Raw genomic sequence first — 23,035 nt, forward strand, 5'->3', positions numbered from 1 at the left:
GGGAAAAAACAAAGCGTTAATCACCATCACGAACCCGCATCATAAAAACGTGCTATCAGAAATATTTATGGCTAATTTTAAGACCTTTTTATCCTCAAACCTTTCATGTGACGCAATGAATCTATCAACTAATCTAAGGTGACGTGATTTGTTGGAGAGGGAGGTTGGCGGTTCTTTGTTGGCATCTATGGTTCCATGAAGAAGCTTTAAAGTGATAGTTACCATTCTGTCATCATTGTTTATTCCCCTTCAATTTGTTCCAAACCTGTATGAATATCTTTCTTCTGCTGAACACAAAAGAAGATATTTTGAAGATTGTTGCATGGTGACAAAACAGTTTCTGGTCCCCATTGACTTCCATGGTATTTTATTAAATTTTTTCCCCCATTCTATGAAATTCAGTGGGGACTAGCAACTGTAGGGTTACTCACATTTGTCAAAATCTCTTATCATACAGGTTTGGAACAATTTGAGGCTTAGTAAATGACAGAACTTTCATTTTTGGGTGAACTATTCCTTGAAAGACCCATTCACACAAATTACAATAACTATATCAATAATGATTAAGACTACATTTAATAGAATAGCAGAGTCCACGCCTAAACTATAATGATAACAGCACAGAGAAATAATATAGTTGGAATCACTTTCAGAACAATTTTTCCACCAGCTAATGAACGATAAAAACATTGACAGCCAATCACAAGCCATCCTGATTTAAAGAGCACAATCACACACACAACACAGCAGACAACATAATTCACCGTGAGCTAATAATAATCAGAATGTTATCATGTGTTGGTATGAACGCTAATATAGTTATCATTATAGTTCTTCGTGTGAATGGGCCTCAACACTTCAAACTCTCTAACCATTTGTGGAACAGCTTCTGTTTTCTGTCTCAATAAGCTCAATCTGATAAATATTACTGGTATAACAGCATTCATATGATTTTCACGTTCAATTAACCCATTTGTTCACATAGTGTCTGCTGCCACCAAGTGGACAGATGACTCAGGTTTTACACTTGCTTCACTTTCTGCATTATCACACATGCACTCATCTACTAACACGAGATATTCCATAAATACATATGCGTGCATTGTGTGCACATATATAAGGTCCGCTATCTGTGTACCCAGAAACACATTTACACACACAGAGCTTAATACATTGGCATGCTGCATCACAGCACCTTAATAATTTACCCCTCCTCCTGCCGCTGCTACAGAATTGCATTGCTCCCAGAGTATCAATTGAAACTCCTATACATGAGGAAAAAAATTGAAGACAGTGTATTTTTCCATTAGCATGGATTAGGCTGAATGTGACTCCGGCCGAGGTTTTAGCATGCTGTGGGTTCAACAGCACAGACCGTGAACATCACATACGTATTTTCATGAGAGATAGTTAGTGTGCTCGCTGCAGTGGTCTATTTAGCTGCTGCCCAGATGGTCCGAGGGAGGGAAAAAACAAAGCGTTAATCACCATCACGAACCCGCATCATAAAAACGTGCTATCAGAAATATTTATGGCTAATTTTAAGACCTTTTTATCCTCAAACCTTTCATGTGACGCAATGAATCTATCAACTAATCTAAGGTGACGTGATTTGTTGGAGAGGGAGGTTGGCGGTTCTTTGTTGGCATCTATGGTTCCATGAAGAAGCTTTAAAGTGATAGTTCGCCTAAAAATTACCATTCTGTCATCATTGTTTATTCCCCTTCAATTTGTTCCAAACCTGTATGAATATCTTTCTTCTGCTGAACACAAAAGAAGATATTTTGAAGATTGTTGCATGGTGACAAAACAGTTTCTGGTCCCCATTGACTTCCATGGTATTTTATTAAATTTTTTCCCCCATTCTATGAAATTCAGTGGGGACTAGCAACTGTAGGGTTACTCACATTTGTCAAAATCTCTTATCATACAGGTTTGGAACAATTTGAGGCTTAGTAAATGACAGAACTTTCATTTTTGGGTGAACTATTCCTTGAAAGACCCATTCACACAAATTACAATAACTATATCAATAATGATTAAGACTACATTTAATAGAATAGCAGAGTCCACGCCTAAACTATAATGATAACAGCATGTAGCAATAATATAGTTGGAATCACTTTCAGAACAATTTTTCCACCAGCTAATGAACGATAAAAACATTGACAGCCAATCACAAGCCATCCTGATTTAAAGAGCACAATCACACACACAACACAGCAGACAACATAATTCACCGTGAGCTAATAATAATCAGAATGTTATCATGTGTTGGTATGAACGCTAATATAGTTATCATTATAGTTCTTCGTGTGAATGGGCCTCAACACTTCAAACTCTCTAACCATTTGTGGAACAGCTTCTGTTTTCTGTCTCAATAAGCTCAATCTGATAAATATTACTGGTATAACAGCATTCATATGATTTTCACGTTCAATTAACCCATTTGTTCACATAGTGTCTGCTGCCACCAAGTGGACAGATGACTCAGGTTTTACACTTGCTTCACTTTCTGCATTATCACACATGCACTCATCTACTAACACGAGATATTCCATAAATACATATGCGTGCATTGTGTGCACATATATAAGGTCCGCTATCTGTGTACCCAGAAACACATTTACACACACAGAGCTTAATACATTGGCATGCTGCATCACAGCACCTTAATAATTTACCCCTCCTCCTGCCGCTGCTACAGAATTGCATTGCTCCCAGAGTATCAATTGAAACTCCTATACATGAGGAAAAAAATTGAAGACAGTGTATTTTTCCATTAGCATGGATTAGGCTGAATGTGACTCCGGCCGAGGTTTTAGCATGCTGTGGGTTCAACAGCACAGACCGTGAACATCACATACGTATTTTCATACATAGAATGAACCCTGGCTGTATGACACATATGAATTAATCAGTGTTGCCGAAGGATGTTTATCCTGGGAAGTGTGCTCGCTTTCAAATTTAGACGTGTGCTTAGCTGTAAGTGAAAAAGCAGGTGATGGAAATTTCCCATCATGCCCGCAATCTGTCCTCTCCCCCAGTAAACTCAGCAGATTGTATTTTCTGATAAGACAACCAACCCCCCTCCATTAAACAGCGTTGCCATGACGCCTGAGGAATAGTGAGGAAACACTCCAGCATCCACCTCGACACCTACCATTACCATTAGTAGCGCTGTCTTACGGCACAAGAGGATCTGAAACATTCGTACTGTTAATGGTTCCTGAAATCCTTCATGGTGCTTTCTGCTATTATGAACACCGTGTGTAATTATGTTGGCTTGACAAATACTCAGGGTCAGCGGGGTTTCTACAAGTGCTATGTCTTTTCTAACCACTCAAACTTACACTTTTCCAGAAGCAGATGGTTAAAAAAACAACAACAAAAAAAACTCTTTAAATGTCCTGTTTAAATGTTATAGTGGAGCATTCAAGCAACATCCAGAATGTTCATAAACTGAAATGCCAACTGTCGAGTTGTAAACGCTTCTAAACAAAGAATCTCCGAAAATTAAACGCAGCAAATTAGCTCAGATCCTCGAATTTGGCTGGCTGAGAAACGAGTGCAGAGTCGTAACAATCCAAAAGCACAGAGACTTTTTACTGTTTTCATATCACCCTGCTTGTCTGCGCTTGCACATTCCATAGAGTCTTTTTTTATTTACGTTAAAAACAACTTTCATGAAATGATACCAACAAGTATGGAACAATAATAACTTTAAAAAAAGAAAAGAAATCAGTAAAACATTTGAGTTCAGAGTAGTTTTTGATATTTTTGACAAATTTGCCAACCATATACTGTATTTCTAGAGAGGTTTTCAATGACTCAGTTGGCAACCAGTAAATGTCCGTATGAGTGAGTCAGTGAATCATTCACTTAAACGATTTGTTCAAAACTGATTCATTCTTAAACAAAACAAGTGACTGGCTGCATCTGAAATCCAAAAAGTAGGCACTTCTGAATAAGAAATTACTTGTCGACTGTTAAAGACGTATGTTCTATAGTTTGAATGTGTGTAGTATGAATTTTATTCATATGCATTTCAGAAATAGTACGTCATCTAGTATTGACTTAGCTGTTTTATGAATACTGTGAATTCTGACATACTACTCCATGCACATATTGTTTTTCACCTAGTAGGAAAGTATGCGATTTCGGATGCAGCCACTGTCTTTATGAGGGAGTCATTGAATTATTCACTCAACCTGATAAGTGACTGATTTTTTTAATTTTCACAAGCACAATGCGGTATTTTTCATAGAAATCACCACAATCAGTAATTTCGAGTGAGGATGAACAATTTTTCCACAGATCTTGCATTGGTTTCAGCTGATCATGCAAATTTGCTATATAGACCATCAGACAGCTGGTTGATTTGAAATTGACTTCTGTGTGACCTTTACTTCATACATACCTACGCTATTGATAATAGACAAAGAACATTTTTAGCTTAACTTTAGCTAATGTGAGCCACATCTTTACTAATTATTAACTTGTTGCTTATTGATCTGTTTTATAAAAGAAATACCACATTTGCCATTTTTCTCTTTTCAAATTTAAAATGACTCCTGAAATCGGTCAACCTTCAAAACACATAATAGGAATGGCGTTTGTTCTTGTTGACTCTCCTCAGTTTGCATCACAATCCACAGGAGATTAAGCTCACTTAATCAAATACTGTCAAAGGAAGGACGGTATGCCCCGCTATACCTCCATCCACAGGTGCAAGGTCATTTACGTTGCTAAGTGATTGTCCCACACACACAACCAGGTGTTTACATTCTCTCTCTCTCCATGCCTTTAAATGGCTTTTCCCCCTTTCCTGTCCTTTTTTTCTCTATAACGAGAAATCCGTTTGAACGACTCCACTGCGACTCGGTGTTCGAAATATGCAGCTTTAATTCTGAGCCCCAGAGCCTTTATTGCCATTTACATCCTCATTACAAATGACCAGGAATCCATTAGGTTCCTGTCATCCCCCGTATCTCATTAAGATGGGCTCTATCTAGCCCACTCCTTGAGGCCCAGCCCAGGGACAAAAAGAAAGTAGAGATCAAGCACCTTTCAGGAGGACGTTCACATACTGATGAGGTGACGGGGTGCAGCCACTAGGTATCTATCTATCTTTATTTGCAGAAAGAGAGTTCTTGGGATATATGGATAGTGCGGTGGCCGAGAGCATAAGGTAAAACGCATATGAAGGGATTGACCTGTGGGCCTACAGGGGCCAGTCACTTAAGGAGTCAGTCTTTAACTCCCATAATGCACTTTGAATATCATGCATGCATTCATAGATAACCCATTTAATTCAGCCTATTTGAACTCTTGCCTCTACAGAGAATAGTCGTACTGAGATTATAACTATAGAGAGTAAAGGACCTTCCGCAAGGTGATACCTATTATGATAACTAAATCGGTTACGTTTTAATAACGCTGAGAATAGCGAAGTGTTCACATAAGGTGTTTATTTTGCGAAAATAACCGGCTGTGCATTTTCCTGATTTTTATATGGTTACTTGACAATTAATACAATATTGAATACACGATGGGTGCTTTCGAAACACTGCGTCTTGAAGCTTCAAAACCTTTGCGAATAATTTGCGAGTGATTTGGAGTGTTTATCAAATTGCCACGTGATTTCAGTACACAAAATTTCAAAGATTTTTACCTGTTCCCAGATTTAAAAAATGTGTATAATATTTGAAATATATATCTTTTATGCATGTTTGTCCCAAGTTTTCGTTGCTTATACACCATTCTGACCAGCAGACGGCACCAGCGTGTGGCGTTTCGAGCGCTTCGAAAAAATTAATCATTTTGCGAAGCAATTGGTTCAACTGATTCAAAGGTTCGAAAAGCTTAATTTCTCCCATAACTACATTCATACCTGTAGCCAGTGTTGGGGAAAGTTACTTTTAAAAGTAATGCATTACAATATTGCGTTACTCCCTAAAAAAGTAACTAATTACGTTACTTAGTTACTTTTTATGGAAAGTAATGCGTTACATTACTTTCGCGTTACTTTTTAAATAGGAGCAGGGCTTGATTGTTTTTAATATAAAAAGTTCTATTTATAGCTAATGTAAAAGCCCTTTCACACCAAAAAGTGTAATGAATAAACCTCAGGCTGAAAAGAAAAAGTAAATTCACGTCTGTACAGTAGAACGCAGGAGAAGAAACACTCTTCAGCAATAAAAAAACAAAGCACAAGTGTTAGTTTATCTAAAGTCATTTTTTGCTTATTAGTATGGTTGAACTGGATCATCAAAGGTCAGCAGCAAAGACATTGGTTAATAAAATGGGATTAGATACATTTGTGTTATTTAACATTTAATTATTGCAGGTTTGCGTCATATTCTGAGTTTGCATTTAACTGTTTTAATTCATTTTGATCAATACTAAATCTGTTTTTTGTGAGTGGGATGAATTAATGCACATTCACATTTAGTCTAGAACTACATCATGTTCACACAGCGCACCCAACTCCTCTGTACTCCCGATTTCTCCCAATATGGGGACAGGAGACTTGTCAGCCAATAAATGGGAAAACAAAGTAACTGGCGTTACTTTTTTGTAAATTAAAAAAGTAATGCGTTACTTTACTAGTTACTTGAAAAAAAGTAATCTGATTACGTAACTCGCGTTACTTGTAATGCGTTACCCCCAACACTGCCTGTAGCCTATATTATCTTAAAGCTAAGGAAAAAAAACGGATTTAAGAAAAATCATTATAGCAATAAGACTGAATTGCACTGATATAACAGTGAGTAAAGGGCCTATAATTACAACGTTTGTATGAAACGAAAGGACGCACTGTGATTCATGAAAAGTATGAACATTAGGAAAAGTATTAGGAAACACCTGGCCACAGGATACCAAGATTGGCCAATCAGAATCAAGTTTTCTAGAAAGTGCCATGGTTAAAGATCAGCAATAGATCTTACTCAACCAATGTGTCCAAAGAAGCAGATGCTGGTTCTGCGAGCCTCTTCATCCTCTTCCTCACTGCATCTGACTCCTGCACCGGCAAAATGGTCATCGATCACTATGAAAGCCCAAACCGAGCAACGTAGAACTCTATAGAACTGAAGTGACCGAAATATTCCAGCTTTTTCATATTTATTAAGACTCAGACATGATGATAGATGAGCAGAATATCTGACACAAACCGCATACTTTTAACAAAACCAGAATATTGATGTCTGTAGCAAAAGAGCACGCTTGTCGGAACTGACTGGATTCATATAACTGAGAATATTACACATATTACATGGCGAGATCAGAATCAGGAAAACACAAAGTTATGCGTTTTCATTCTGCTCATGAAACTGGAAGGAAAAGAGCTTGATCATTTGAGCATTTCACATTACAGCACATATTTAACACATTTCAGGCCTCAGAATCTACATTCCCTGAGAGAACAGAAAAATCTAATCTCAGTTTACCTATTTGAAGGAATTTTCCTCCTGACATGTTTAATATGGTGCATCCTAGTTATGGTGCTAGTGATGAGGCCAGAAAGGAAACATCTCTTTCTCTCTCAAGATGGGCTACGTGATGCACTTGATAACTAAAAATACTTGTGCTTATTAGAAATGCCTTTCATTGATTTATCTGGGATTTAAATCGCAATCAATAGTATAACTCAAACACTGACCTGAAGGACCTTTTCTCCTGGACAGCTTCCATTAATTGTGTTTGTAACTAATAGCTCATTAACTACACCTGGCATTCACTAGTGGGAGAGCGCCCTCTAGTGGCTGCAAATGCAACAAACATATGGCATCCAAGCAAAACACATGCATAAATATTCTCATGCTTTTACATTTGTCGTGTTGGATGGCTAAAATAATAATAATAATTATTATTATTATTATATTTATGTATTTATGACAAATGTTGATATGATATATAATTTCCATTCATTAAAAAAAATCTATTAATTAAAAAAAATTGGTTAGGTCTTTTATATATATATATATTTATAACAACAATGCATTTCCTCATGTTTATAAAAAAATGTATATCTTTATTTTATATTTTGTACTATTTTTCAGGGGAACACTGTAACATTCTATTCATAGATCACAGATTAAAAATAGCCTTTGTTGTGCATTTACAGTAATGTGTAATGTGCACTGTCCATGTTAAACAAATCATAATAAATATTATAAATAGTAAATATAATTATTAATATTTTTAATATAATAGAATATACTATAATAGAATATAATAGAATATGGACATCAATAAACGGCACGTTAGCAATTAAAACTTTAATATGCCAGCACAGTTTTACCAAACAGTAGATTAAAATATCAAACAATTAGTGTTTCTCCATACATTTCTATTTTAAATTCATACATATAAAATCACTATAAAATGTTGCTCTTTAACATAGTCACTGTAAAAACTGTGGGATTTCAAACATTCACATGCTGAACGGTTTTTGCTACACCGCTTGGTACAAAAAAATCGAACCAATCACACAACCCAGTCTGCAGGGGTGCTGGGCCACCCGGGACCGGTTTAGACCCAGCGTGAGTCTGAACCTTGTCCACCAGGACTTAAATATCAGGCTTTCTCCGCTCAAACTAAACCCTTGATTAGGACTGGCTTCAAACCTAGTCCAGACTAAATGTGTTATTCCATCACAAAAATAAGACCAGTTTTAGCATTAGATAAAAAATAAAAAAATAGATAAAATAATTCAGCTGTCTGTAAATGGTCCGGACAGTAACTTCACTGGTTACAAGATGGATGTGATTCAGCACGAAGCGTCTTCAAATTAGCATTTCATCATTCAAATATTGTCTAGTCTCACAACATCTAAAATAACAGAATACAAAAAATGACGGTACATAATGTGTGAAAGGTGAAGGTGTGAAATGATTTGGATAAAGCGTATGCAGATATAGAAGAGGTTTTCTTGATTTATATGTCATGAAAAGGCATTGTCGGTGAGTCCCGTCTCTTTCCCAGGACTATCAGTAGAGTCTTTGCATAGAGGAGAGGGTCTAAAGACAGTCTTTAAGGCACGGTGACGTGGAAAGGGCTTCCGGGCACCATTTCTTCGCCCCACTTGACTATCAGGATGTAGTCGCCTTTCTCCTTCACTGTGTATGTGACATTGTACATTCTGTTGCCCATGTGTTTGACGTACACTTCCTCACAGGGAGTCTTTGGCCCGTGCACTCCTACCATTAACATGTTTGTCCCTGACGAAACAAAATAAAAGCCGTTTTGTCATCTGCATGAGAGCATTATTGGTAATATGCACAAACATGTCTTGTCTAGAAAGCTGTACCTGCTTTACTGCAGTCCACTGTGAAGGTGTTCTTCTGGCCAATGAAGGCTTTGGAGAGTCCGGCCCCCCTGGAGATCACCTTACTGGCGTCAGACGAGAACTTTGGCAGAGTAGAGAAAGATCCGGCCACTGAGGACGATTTCATGACCGTTTCCACCAGAACCGATGACGTTTCGTGTAGAGAGTGTCCTCCGGAGAGACGTGCACCTGGAAGAGAGGATTTCTTCTTATTATTCTGCTTCTCTATGAAAGATGAGTTGAGGTGGAAAGATGTCCGCTGTCATTTCTTCCCTCCAATCATTAGTCTCAATCTCAAGTCGCACATTTTCATAGTTGTCATAAGCTTGTGTGGTTTCAAATCCACTCCATCATGTTGTATGACAATCTGTCTGATCATATAATCTCAGAACCAGATTTTCCTATTTCAACATGAGCGCAAGAAAGCTTTGTAATAATAGTTATTTACACATTTATGTATTTGTCCAGCTTTTTTTATAAAGAACAACAAAGCAATTTTTGTTTATAACCACGTTTTATTTCATTTTTTATTTTTTTTTTGATTATATTTTTATACTAATAATATTTTGATTTTATATTTTGTGTTTGGGTGGACTACAGATGAAAAATACTCTTTGGCCAACTGTGCTGTATTTACAGTAATGTTTATTAATGTGTGTAATACAAAATATATAATATAATACAGACATAAGGACATCAATAAACAGCACATTAGCAATTAAAACGTTAATAGGTGTAGATTTCAAGGTGCTATAAAGCAGCGTTTATTATTCAATATTTTCATGTTGATAACCATTTTAATATTTTCAATTTTGTATTATATTTTTATATAAATAATATTTAAATTTTAGTTTTTAGGGTGGAATAATATAATATAATATAATATCAAACATTTACATGCTGAACTGTTTTTGTTACACCACTTCAGGTGTAGATTTCAAGATGCTGTAATCTAATATTTAAGGGACAACAATGTAGTTTTTCATGTTTATAACCATTTTATCATCAAATTTGTTTTTTAAATTTATATTATATTTTAATATTAATTATATTGTGATTTTATGTTTTGTTTTTTGGGTGGAATACAGATAAAAAAAAATACCCTTTGGCTAACTGTGGCGCATCTACAGTCATGTTTTTTTAATGTGCACAGTCCTTGTTAAATTAATAATAAAAATAACAATAATATAATAGGGTGGAATACAGATAAAATACCCTTTGGCTAACTGTGTGTAAGCTGTCTCTGTGTCTGTCCAAGCATACGTAAAGAGCAAAAAAGCCTAGTTTAATGTACTGTAGTGTGTGATGGCTCACCAGAGACTTTGGCTTTGAAGGGGCTGCCCACGATATGCTGCGGTCCTCCATATTTGATGGAGATTAGGTAGCTGCCGGGAGCCATGGGTGTGTAGGTGACCTTGTATCCTTCTGGACACTCCTGACAATCCATCTTCACCTTCGATGGGCCATCGATGGTGACCGACAGAGCTCCTGAGCCAGCGTTACACGTGTTTACAATGAAATCTGATGCTACACCTGTGACGGATGAGATGAAGCCAGTGAGTTTCTGTGTGTTTGTGTCTTAACACTCGTGATTGGCTGTTCAATGGTGTTGTACTGTACCTGTAGTTCCCCCCTCCAGTCCGGGCCCAAAAGCCGTCACCATTCCTGGATCTCCTGCCTGGCCGGGTTCTCCTACACGGATCTTGAAGGGACTGCCTGGGATGTGACTCCCGTTAAAACGGACATCGATGGAGTGGACGCCGTTCTCCCGTGGAATAAACCGTATGGCGTGTTTATCTGCACAAAAACAGGCACGCAGTGTTCAAATGCACCCTCTATCTAACTAATATCAGTTGTACTGTCTTTAAATTTTACAGCGACCATATAGTAGATTTGGGATCTTAGATAAATAATACTACATAACCTAAAATAATATGATAAACAAAATGTTTAATCAAAATAATACATAGAAAACTGAAGAAAAAAAATATATATATATACACACACACACACACACACAATAATACAATAAAATAGGTTATGTCACAATATAAATGCATATATATTTAGATAATATAAATAATAATAATATATGACATACAAAATAATATATAAATAATGCACAAAATATTATGAATAATTTAAAAGCATATTACATAATTAATAATATATACAATTAAAAATATATATACACACATGTGTAAATAGTATATATAATATAATATAATAAATAAATAATATACAAAATAATATCATAAAAATATATATTAAACAATAAATAACAATATATAAAATATCATACATAATTATAATAATATTGATTAATAACATAATATATTATATAATGAACACATATATATTTGGATAATATAAATGATAACAATATATAATGTAAAATAAATATAAAACATAAATAATTAAATATTATAATTTAAATTGTTTAAAGTAATGTATTGCATAATGAATCATTTATAAAACATAAAAATGAATGTTGTATAAATATAAATATATTTAGAGAAAACATAAATAAAAATTTACAAAATTATGAAAATAGAATAAAAATTGTATAATAAACAAATATACTAAATAATACACACACACATGATTTTTATTATATTTGAAAAATACTACACTATATGAATAATAATATAAAAATTGTTTAACATGAACAAAATAGTATAATACAAATGTTTAATAAAATTATATATGAATTTTAATAATAATACATATAAATCATACAATTTATTACAGACAAATAATTCCCCAGACTTTTTATATTCATGAGTATGCTCACCATTGTCTAGCTCAGTGATGTAACACTCCTCCACTGCTCCAGATGGTGTGTGAACCTTAGCATCAATCGCCCCTCTCGCTCCGTTCAGCTGCACGGCAAACGAGGCTTCTTGATTCACCTTCAGACCCATCTCCTGCACAGACAGACACAGCCACACAGACTTAGAGAATCTGAACAGTTTTGGAATATCATCTAATCTTCAGAAGTTTAAAACTGAATATGTAAAGATGTGCCTTTCTCACTAAGCATATTCACAATGGCCAACATAAAAATGCTCTGCTACTTCGTCATGCTCATTTGTCTTTCTTGAGAAACTCCTTCTTCACTCTTCGTGAAGGGAACTGCAAGTACACTTGTCTCGTCTCATGATAAGCTGTCCTGTGCTCTCCATCAAGTGCTCTCACAGAGAGTGTGTCCCGCTGCTACAGAGAAGAACTATCCCTTTCCACGTGACTCGTGCGTGAATGTGTTTGATCTGGAATCACTCACCTGCAGGCTGGTGACGGTAAGCAGGCGGGCGTCATCTGACACTGATGCAATAGGAACTATGAAAGGGCTGTCTGGGATATGCTCGTCGTTAAATTTGATTGACACCTCATAGTCACCTGAAATCAAATAAATGAGGGAAAAAAAGAGTAATTGAAAATGATTTAAGGGAAAATTTCACTACTAAAGCAAACACTAGGTTGTAGTACCAGGTTCCTGCACTACATAGGCCACCCCACAGGAACCATCCTTCCTGTCCTCAAAGGAAATTTCTGCTTTGCTGGGCCCCTCAACAGCTATGGACAAACCGCCAGCGCCGGCCTCACGGGTCCAGATACTGAACTCAGCTAAAAATCATACAAAAATAATGTTTTAATGTTCACAATATCCCAAAAAAAATAAAGAGTACCTGACTTCCTGTCGGTCTTATTTCACTATTTTTTGTATACTATTACAGTGTTTATTATTAGCCTATTTTAAATTAGTTTTTATATTTTGATTTTCATTTTTTTTTTAGCTTTATTTTTTATTTCAGTTTTAGTTTCTAGTGGTTTAATTCCAGTAGTTCATCCTATTTTTATTACAGTTAGCAGCCAAGCATGGTTATAACACATAACTAAAATTAAAACCATAAAAAACACTTTTTTGTTAAATAAATTAAGTTCAATTTGTTTTCATTTTCTTTAAATAAAATACAAGTTAACTGAAATAAACTACCATTTAAACTTATTTTAGTTCAGTTAGTTGGCAAGGCAAAATTTCACATTTTCATTTAGTTTAAAATGTATTATTGAAATACCCAAAACTGAAATAAAAATGCTTAAATTTTTTTTTTAAATGCCATAAAACACAACAAAATGTAAAAATAAAAACTATTTCAAAATATTACAACCTATAATAGTATCTTGATACTACAATAACAATATTGCCAATTTTTAAAAATCTTAAATACATTTTTTTTCCATCAACTATCTTAGTAAACAACAACACATCTTCTTGTCTCTTACCTGGAACTCCAGCCACACCTCTGTCCAGTCCAGTACCACCAGCCCGAACCTTATGGGCCCCTCCCTCTCCCAGGGGCCCCACAGTGAACTGGAAGGGGCTTCCGGGGACATGCTGTCCCCTGTATTTGACATTGACAGTGTGGGGGCCCATCTCCTGAGGCACAAAACGCACACTATAGGTGCTGTCCTCTCCCTCTATGATCTCAGCGTCCTCTGTGTTGCCACTGGGACTCGTCACCTGTGCGGTCATTTCCTGCGTACCTGATTCACCTGAGAGAGAGGATGAGAAAGAGGGAAGGGAAAAGAGGAAGGGCACACGAATGAGACATTTCACATAAAATTTCAGGCATTTCTTCTATAAAAGAGGATGTTTTGGCTGGGCTGCCCACAGAGTTGAATGCTGCTCAGATTTTCCAGCTCAGCTCTCCTGTCATAAATGTCTGCAGCGGAAAGTGTGCGCTCATTCCAGCCGAAAACCCCATAAATACACACATACCATGATATCACACGCACATTCACAGTAACACGAGAAGAAACTTGTAATAGCTGCAAAACTTAAAGGTGCAGTAGGAGATCTTGGAAAATGCTAACTTTAGCCTGATAGCACTGAAAGCAAACGTCCCACCCTCCCTGCAATCGCCGGCCAAAGCCACGCCCCCTGAACGCATATACGCTCACAAACCAGAATACTAGAGACAACATTACTACAATAGGCTACATCAGCGGTTCCCAATTCCAGTCCTCACTCTGCACACTCTGCACAAGACGCTGCGCAGCGCAAATCTGTGAATGAATGTTCTGAAGTGAAGTAAACTTCAACGGATTTCGCCTGCTTAGGGAGTAGGAAGCAATGAACACTGTGTAGGGATCATATCGATCGGAACACAGTTCATGCACGTAGCTCACTTCTAACGAGCTGGTTATCCTAATTGGGTGTGTTAACTAATGAGGACTGGAATTGGGAACCGCTGGGCTACATCATGTGTCATTCACCGGTGAGAAAACTTTAAAAGTACTACAATACCAGGAAGGAAGATTGGGTTGTTAATGTTTGTCTGCCATTCTCGCTCTGTCTGCACAGCGTGTGTGAACGCGCTGATCCTGTCTGCGCAAGGCGGGTGCGCAGAGGTATGCTAATACATACGATGACAGACAGGTAGGAAAGCCAATTAAAACGCTCGGACTGAGCATTTTGATTGGACGAACATTTCTTGGTACTACGCCTTCCACAGAATATATAAATACAGATAAAAACATTTAGACCACTTAACTTAATGATTGCTATCGGGATGTGAAGAGACTTTCAACCAGAATAACAAAAAAAATTTCTGAAGACAATCACCTATTGCACCTTTAAAGGGATAGTTCACTCAAAAAATTAAAATTCTGGTATCAATAACTCATTTCAAATCAAAATTTTGGGCGAGATAATAGTAAGAAAAATATTTAGGACCTAAATTATCTGTTTAAAGGGTTAGTTCACCCAAAAATGAAAATTAGCCCATGTTTTACTCACCCTCGAGGCATCCTAACGTTTATATGACTTTCTTCCTTCAGACGAATCCAATCAGAGTTATATTAAAAATTGTCCTTGCTCTTCCAAGCGTTATAATGGCACTGGGCGGGTGTTTTTTTTAACAGTCTAAAAGTTGTCAAATAAAGCGCATCCATCCATAATAAAACATGCCACACATGGCTCCGGGGTGTGAATAAAGGCCTCCTGTAGCGAATCCATGCATTTTTGTAAGAAAAATATCCATATTTAAAACATTATTAACACTTTTCTCACACTTCCGCTAAGTAAGTAAAACATGGGCTAATTTTCATTTTTGGGTGAACCAACCCTTTAACCAGTGATCAACACACACAAACACACACCCTCTGATTGTCGACCCTGGGCGCTGCTGAAGGGTCCCCGGCTCTCCCTGCCCCGGAATCCACCGAAAACATCCCTAAAGGGGTTGCCCCCCACCTGGGTGCTCTCTTCCACCCGCACTTCCCGCTTGGTCTCGCCCGCGCGGGTCTTGCTGATCTCGGTGCGTTCGGTTCGTGTGTAGGTGTGGCTGCTGCGGGTGAAGGTACGCGTGAGCCGCTCTTGGGCCGACACCATCTGAAACCAGTTCCCTGCAGATGTGGAACCCGAAAGACAGAGGAAGAAGGAAAGAGAAGAAGGAAGAAGAAAAGAAGCGATGAAAAAGGAGAAACAGGAAATGCATGCTTCTGAGCAGAATGGAAACAAATTCCGTATTCTTTTTTTAAATCAAAATAACTTAAATTGTATAGTTTCATACAGAACCACTCTGATTGCGGAGACAGGAAGTGACACGTGTGACAGTGGGAAACAGGTGGAAAAAGAGACCAGCTCTATGTCTGAATATGCCTATAGTAGTAGTAGGCGAAAAATAGTATGAGATGAGTAGTATGTCAACAATAGGCGAAAAGTACCCTGCTTCTGGCGAGATTCTGAAGTGCACATAAAAATTATCCCATGAGGCCACGGGAGAGTAGTTGTGAATGCCAGTGAAGTGACGCAACTGATGCTGGTAGGTCATTTGACAGTGACAACACGGTGAATGTAAAACAAATTAACTTCATTTATGCTACTCATATTATATTGCATCGAACATACTTTTTTAACGCTCGTTAAGTAAGTTTCAAACCAAATGCAGTATCTACTAGACAGCATGTGATTTTGTAAAGGCTTGACACCTCATTCATTCTCTCCTCACCTGGAATCTTGAGGTTGAGGTCGCAAGTGCTGCCCACCGTGGCGATAGAGGGCGCCTGCCTCTTTCTGGTGATGCTCTCCTTCATTCTTCCCTCGCCCAGAACCTTCACTGTAAATGGACTTCCTGTGGAACAACATGAAGTGTTTAAAAGAGTCACCCACCTCAGAAGGAAAGTCTTAAAGAGACTTCAGTTTGAGGGTTATGCTGTACCTGGCACATGTTTGTCGGCAAATTTGATGTTGATAATGTAAGTTCCGGGTTCGGTTGGGCAGTAGGTCACTTTGCAGGTTCCATCTTCCACATCTGAACAGTTAATGTCAACTTTACTGGGCCCCTCGATGGACAGACCGAGACCTCCATAGCCTACAACATATTGACCAGAACCAATGACTTTTATGATTAAATACAGTTTGCAAAAGAAGCACGACTGTTTAGTGAATCCAACCTTCATAAATCCCAGTTCGTACACACATGCTAGTTTATGCATTCCGTGCGCATGACATAAATTTTACACATCCAGTCAGATAACGCTAAACGTTTGTGTCAAAAGTGAAGTGTACTTCAGGCTTAAGGTGTAGTAATATTTACTGTTGCTCTGTGAAATTTCCATTCATTTCAATAGGAAACTGTGTGATTGAGAGTTTTGCACAAAGGCAATCGAAGGGCAATAGTCATGTGAATTTGCCATACTGACCAACAGAAAGTTGCTAGGTAAAATGTTGAAATTTTGCCTCCAAAAAAAAATGTTTGTTTATTTTCCATCGTAGTGTTGTATGTCTGTACCTTAAGTGCATTATGGGAGCCACAAATATCCTAGAATACCATTTACCTGCACTTCTGGTGTCCACAATGAACTCAGCCACTTCAAAGGTGTGTCCTTCAATCAGTCCTTTCCCAAACACCTTCACCTTACTGGCATCTCCGATCTCAGACTGGCCCACCATGATCTTGAATGGGCTGTTGGTCACGTGTTTTCCATTCTTCTTCACGCTGACCACATGCTCACCCACCTCTTTAGGAGTGAAGGATATTCCTGAAGGCAAAGAGCAATGGGAATGAGTTCTTTGTTCAGGTTTATCGAGTATTTTATGGTAGCACTGTCATATCCAACTAAAAAGATAGGCCTCAGGGTTTGGCTTTACATCAAAAGCCTTTTCTGAGCTGATAGTTGATTCTCTTTGAAATCGCAGGAAGGAGCTCTTAGTCTCAAATCGGGTTTTTTGAGGCAAATACTACAGGCGTCAGTCACCTCATCAGAAAATTTTAGAGTTTGATTGCTGACATCTTGTTATGAAAAACCTCATAGGTTTATCTAGTTTCTAAAAGTCTTATCATTAAATTTGCAGTGACACAATCTTCTGGGAAAATGTATCTAAATATTGGTGACTCCTCTTGTTTGCAGGGGTGTATACAAACTTCAATAAGTCCTACCTGAACTTCCTGTTGGATATTCAAAATTTGGGGTCTTTAAAATCCCTTAGTAACTGAATCTATTCACAAACAATATTGTAGCGTCTCGACCAATCTGACACACTAATTTTTATTTGATTTAACAAATCAATTATTCATTAGATTAACAAGTCGTCACAGTCCCCTCACTCAATATACTGGATGCCAGGATTTCGGCTGAACACCATCCCCCACCTTGGTCACTATGACAACTAATCTGGCTTATTAATATTCTGCTTTATCAGTTCAGTCGTGACGCATGTAGGTGCTGGCAGGCTTGACGTGTGACTTACCGATGTGTCGGTTTGGCAGTCTCTTCAGCAGGCAGGGCTCCTCGTTGCCAGATGGGGCTTTGATGCTCGCGGTCAGGGAGCTCAGGTCCGTCTCTGTGATCTTCAGTGACACATCTGTGGCTGTGCCAACGTTCAGCTGAGACGTCCTCATGGAGTCATCACCTTCATCAAGAATGAGATAGAAAATAATTAAAAATAACAATTTATGTTATGTTATGTTAAGCTGAATTTTCAGCATCATTACTCTAGTCTTCAGTGTGACATGATTCTACAGAAATCATTCTAATATGCTGATTTATAATCAATGTTAGAATCAGATGTGCTGCTTAATATTTTTTTTGAGACCTGTGATACTTTTTTCAGGATTCTTTGATAAATAAAATTTGAAAAAGAACAGTGTTTATTCGAAATAGAAATTTTGTATTACATAATATAAACTACTATTCAAAATATTTTTTCCTTTTTTTTAAAGAAATTAATACTTTTATTCAGCAAGGATGTGTTAAATTGATTTTTTTTTAAAGTGATAGTAAAAACTTTTATTGTTAGAAAAGATTTCTATTTTGAATAAATGCTGTTCTTTTTAACTTTTTATTCATCAAAGAATCAAAGAAAAAATTATCACAGGTTCCAAAAAAATAATAAGCTGCACAACAGTTTCAACACTGATAATAAATCAGCATATTAGAATTTCTGAATGATCATGTGACACTAAAGACTGTAGTAATGGCTGATGAAAATGCAGCACTGCGTCACATAAATTATATTTTAAAGTATATTAAACTAGGAAACCAATATTAGAAATTGCAATAATATTTCACAATATTACTATTATTTTTGATTAATTACATTTTTGACCCCAAACTTTTTAAAGGCAGTGTACATAAAACACATATGATCCAGTTATTAAAAATAAATCACATATAATCCAGTTAATAAAAATAAACATTTACTGTGCGGGTGCAACCCCAGTTCCGTTGTGGAGAGCAGTGTTGAGGGGCAAAGTGAGAGTGAGACTGAAGGAGGGGGGAAACAGCTGCTTCCTGTTTCTAAAAACTCCCAGGAAGTGGCTCCTACTTTTAGAAGCGCTTCACATGTGGTTAAATTCTCCAGGTGTGAAGGCACGCGCACACACATAAACACACACGGCAGCTAATTTAGTGCTTCACAGACGTTATGGAGAGACATAACTTTGCCCTCTCTTGTTCATCCTCTCTCTTTCTCTTTCTCTCTCTCTCATACCCATATTTGGGCACATAAAATCCCCTACCTGTGATCTTGGCTGTAAAGGGGCTTCCAGCGATGTGCTTGTCATCAAACTTGACGATTATATTATAGTCTCCTGGGGCCATTGGCAGGTAGGACACAGTGCAGGTGCCATCTTTATTATCCTTACAGCTGATCTCTGCTTTAGAAGGGCCTTCCACTGCCAAAGACAGACCACCTGAGAGAAGATGAGAGAGCAATGTGGGAAGTCAGAAGTCTGGCAATGTGAGACTAATGCGATGTGACTGTGAGGCTGCCAGGCTTGGCGTGTGTGTATTACCTTCTCCAGCGTCCTTAGTGACGATTGTGAAGGTGGTGGGTTTGTTGACCATGCCGTGACTCAGACCAGGGCCGTATGCATTCACATGCCCGCTGTTAATGGCATCCACATAGAACTGCAGCGGACTTCCTGTAAGCGAGATATTGAAAGAGTGTGACTTCATGTTTAAAGATGAACACAGAAATTATTTAACAGGCCAATTATAGCATAAATATTACATTTACAGATTTTAGAGCAGCAAACCTCTAATTGTTTTGATACCTGGTATGTGGTTCCCGTCATATTTGATGTCCATCTCATGTAGGCCCTTCTCAGTGGGGGCGTATTTGACCGTCACAGTCCCGTCCTTGTTATCAGTGATGTGGGGACGGGCGGTTTTACCAGAGGGCATACGTACCTCACCTTAAAACAAAAAAAAAATGCCGTCTTTGCAAATACTGAATTCCACAGGCCTTTGTGAAAAGATGCATGCTTCCTTGCACCTCTGATAATTATTTATTTTTTATATATTTTTAATAAGTGTTAATACCTGTAATCTCGCCCTTTTGCACAGTAAATGGAATGACCAGATTGAACGGGCGGAGCATTGGCTCCATGGCATCCACTGCAGTGACTGGTTCCTCCGTGGCCTTAAAGAGAAAGCAATTTTAGCATCACTGCACTGCTAACTAAATACAGTGAGAAGATCTAAGTGCGTGCAAAGGGTTAATGGCAGGAAAACGAAAAACAGACAATGGCACAGGCTGGTTGGGCAGCAGTAGAGGAAATAAATTCATAAAAGCAGCAGCTACAAAGAACCTTGTGCAAAACAACGGCTCTGCAATAGGAGATCAACAACCTATTCATTAACTCTACGAATGCATGATCAGACAACTAGCTGTTTAATAACTTGTTAAAAAGACATCAGCAGTACAGCTCATGGGAAATTAAGCAAAGATGGATGAAATGAAAAGATGTAATGATAAAGGCTGGGGAGCAGAGAGCGTTTAGGACGTTATCTGATGACTAGGGGTGGTGTGTACCCAGTGAGGGGTGTAGCCCTGGTAGGGGGCGTAGGGCTGCTGTATCTGTAGTTTATCACATGGTTCCTCGATTATAGGGATGGTATCAGATGCCTGGAGAAGGAGGTGGTCACATGTTTAGAGCTTCACACGACACACATTTACAACCAGCTAATTCAATTCGACCCACTGAACTGGAATTGAATTGCTAAGTTAAACATAATCTCAATGAATGAGGCACAAAAATGTTTTTATTTGGGCGAATAATTATTTTGTAAAAACACACCATGCACTGGTAGCCATATTTTGAATTTGTTTATGATCATTTGCATAAAACAAATACAAATATAACATATACACTACTGTTCAGAAGTCTGGGGTCAGTACATTTTTTAAAGACATTTATATTTTGGATGCTTCAAATTTATCAATAGTAACAATAAAGACTTTTACATTGTTACAAAAATGTTTTATGTAAAATAAATGTTTATTCATGAGAAGTCCTGGAAGAAAATCTTGTTTTCTACAGAAAACATTAGACAGTACAACTGTTTTCAACATTGATAATAATAAGAAATATTTCTTGAGAATCAAATCAGCATACTAGAATGATTTCTGAAGGATCATGTGACACTGAAGATGCTGAAAATTCAGCTTTGCATCACAAGAATAAATTATATTTTAAAATAGATTAAAAATAGAAAACAGATATTTTCAATTATAATAATATTTCACAATATTACTGTTTTACTGTATTTTTTTATTTAAATAAATGCAGACTTGGTGAGCATAAGAGGCATCTTTCAAAAAGAAGGTGCTCACCACCACATGGAAGGGGCTGTTGGGAATGTGCTCTCCTCCGAAGCGAATGGTTATGACATATTTCCCAGGCTCTGGAGCAGTATAATAGATATCAAATGTCCCGTCCGCGTTCTCCACCACATCCACGTCTAGCTCCGCCCCGTCTGGAGTTGACACTTTGCAGGTGACCTTCCCCTTGCCAGCAGCCTTTGCATCCACAGTGATAACGGTCTCCTCGCCGATTTGAATAGTGGGTCCGAGCCCAGAGCCTGTCCATGACACAGCAATCACAATAAAGCTATTTTACTACACCATTCAGAGAGTTATAGCGTGAATTCATGTACACTGGGTCACTTTTTGACATTCACCATAATTACAAAAAAGGCCTAAACTGATCCTACATAAAAAGACTTGCAAAGTTCAATATAGGTAACTGATGATGTTTTCAAAAAACTCACCCAATCCGTGTCCCCCAATTGACACTACAAATCAACAAAAAGAGCTGTTAGAATTCATGATCATAAAAGTGTGCATAAGATGCTGTTTCAAAAAAGAAACTAGACTGCTAAGATAACATTTTAATAAAGCAATATGTCACATACAACTGACCTGTCACAAGGCATTTGCTGGCATCTCCACTAGGCAGCGCATGTATGCGGTAGGGGGAGTATGGGATCTCATCTCCGCCATATTTGATTGTAATAGTGTAGCGTCCTGTCATATCTGGGACGTAGGACACGGTGTATGTTCCATCTCTGTTATCTCGAATGTTGGCTTTCTTTGGTTTTCCTTCTGGGTCCTGCAAAATGAATGAGTTGTTAAACTGTGTTCATGGGAATGAGTGTGCATGTGTGTCTATATATTCGTAGGCTCTTTTGAGCCTGCATATAAAAATCTTATTTCTTATTTGAATAAGTTCTAACTGAACTTGCTGAAATAAATATAGATGATATTGAACAAGGCACTATTCCTAATACAGACTGCATACAGTAGCAGGCACCAGAGCATGTGAGCGGAGCGGAGCGTGAGCGGAGCGGGGAGCGGAGTGGTAATATTTCCTTAAGAGCGCAGAGCGTCTGGCACATCTGTTAGTCATGTATTGGAAAACCACATGTAGGGTTTTAGCCTAAATCTAATGATAGGTCAGTCCACAGAGACCACTAGAGGGCAACATTAAGGGTATCAAGTCCCCTTGACCGGTACAAAATGATCAAGTATGGCTGCTTGGGAGAAAGGTTCACTCTTACATTCAAAAACAGCACTTTTGTGCAAGACAAAGATGTTTCTGGATGCTTTTGCATGTGTGCAGTTTGGGTTTGGTTTGAGTGAAGTTTTCTCTCTTCCTTTTCAGAATGGAAAGTAGTATGATTATAAAAAAACAAGGATCACCCTCAAGAAACTACAATTCCCAAGTCACTTCAGGCACTTCAGTGTCAAAGGAATATGGTGTATATGAAACAAGAGGACAGACAGACAGACAGACAGACAGACAGATAGACAGACAGACAGACAGATAGACAGATAGATAGATAGATAGATAGATAGATAGATAGATAGATAGATAGATAGATAGATAGATAGATAGATAGATAGATAGA

General features: G+C 37.6%; 1 protein-coding gene across 9 annotated transcripts in view; it reads right to left on the bottom strand.

The window, feature by feature from the left end:
• Positions 1 to 8,252: 8,252 nt before the first annotated feature.
• Positions 8,253 to 23,035, bottom strand: part of LOC107592205 (filamin-C-like) — a 53,097-nt gene continuing 38,314 nt past the window's right edge. For 4 of the 9 annotated variants that reach the window (XM_016281614.1, XM_016281612.1, XM_016281611.1 and 1 more), the window contains 21 exons: positions 22,047 to 22,236; positions 21,896 to 21,919; positions 21,459 to 21,706; positions 20,658 to 20,750; positions 20,165 to 20,264; positions 19,897 to 20,037; positions 19,636 to 19,764; positions 19,360 to 19,533; positions 18,090 to 18,251; positions 17,177 to 17,380; positions 16,558 to 16,710; positions 16,348 to 16,470; positions 15,497 to 15,742; positions 13,619 to 13,888; positions 12,821 to 12,958; positions 12,615 to 12,730; positions 12,126 to 12,258; positions 10,952 to 11,128; positions 10,646 to 10,864; positions 9,314 to 9,520; positions 8,253 to 9,224 (listed from right to left, as the gene is read on the bottom strand). In XM_016281614.1, coding sequence (XP_016137100.1) covers positions 9,037 to 9,224; positions 9,314 to 9,520; positions 10,646 to 10,864; positions 10,952 to 11,128; positions 12,126 to 12,258; positions 12,615 to 12,730; positions 12,821 to 12,958; positions 13,619 to 13,888; positions 15,497 to 15,742; positions 16,348 to 16,470; positions 16,558 to 16,710; positions 17,177 to 17,380; positions 18,090 to 18,251; positions 19,360 to 19,533; positions 19,636 to 19,764; positions 19,897 to 20,037; positions 20,165 to 20,264; positions 20,658 to 20,750; positions 21,459 to 21,706; positions 21,896 to 21,919; positions 22,047 to 22,236 — 3,435 coding nt within the window. In that variant the 3' untranslated portion in view covers positions 8,253 to 9,036. The remainder of the gene's footprint in view (positions 9,225 to 9,313; positions 9,521 to 10,645; positions 10,865 to 10,951; positions 11,129 to 12,125; positions 12,259 to 12,614; positions 12,731 to 12,820; positions 12,959 to 13,618; positions 13,889 to 15,496; positions 15,743 to 16,347; positions 16,471 to 16,557; positions 16,711 to 17,176; positions 17,381 to 18,089; positions 18,252 to 19,359; positions 19,534 to 19,635; positions 19,765 to 19,896; positions 20,038 to 20,164; positions 20,265 to 20,657; positions 20,751 to 21,458; positions 21,707 to 21,895; positions 21,920 to 22,046; positions 22,237 to 23,035) is intronic. The other 5 variants (XM_016281616.1, XM_016281613.1, XM_016281610.1 and 2 more) reach the window with 2 other exon arrangements.

The sequence above is a fragment of the Sinocyclocheilus grahami genome, unplaced genomic scaffold (genome assembly GCF_001515645.1).
Source record: "Sinocyclocheilus grahami isolate Dianchi unplaced genomic scaffold, SAMN03320097.WGS_v1.1 scaffold151.1, whole genome shotgun sequence".
Taxonomy (NCBI): Eukaryota; Metazoa; Chordata; class Actinopteri; order Cypriniformes; family Cyprinidae; genus Sinocyclocheilus; species Sinocyclocheilus grahami.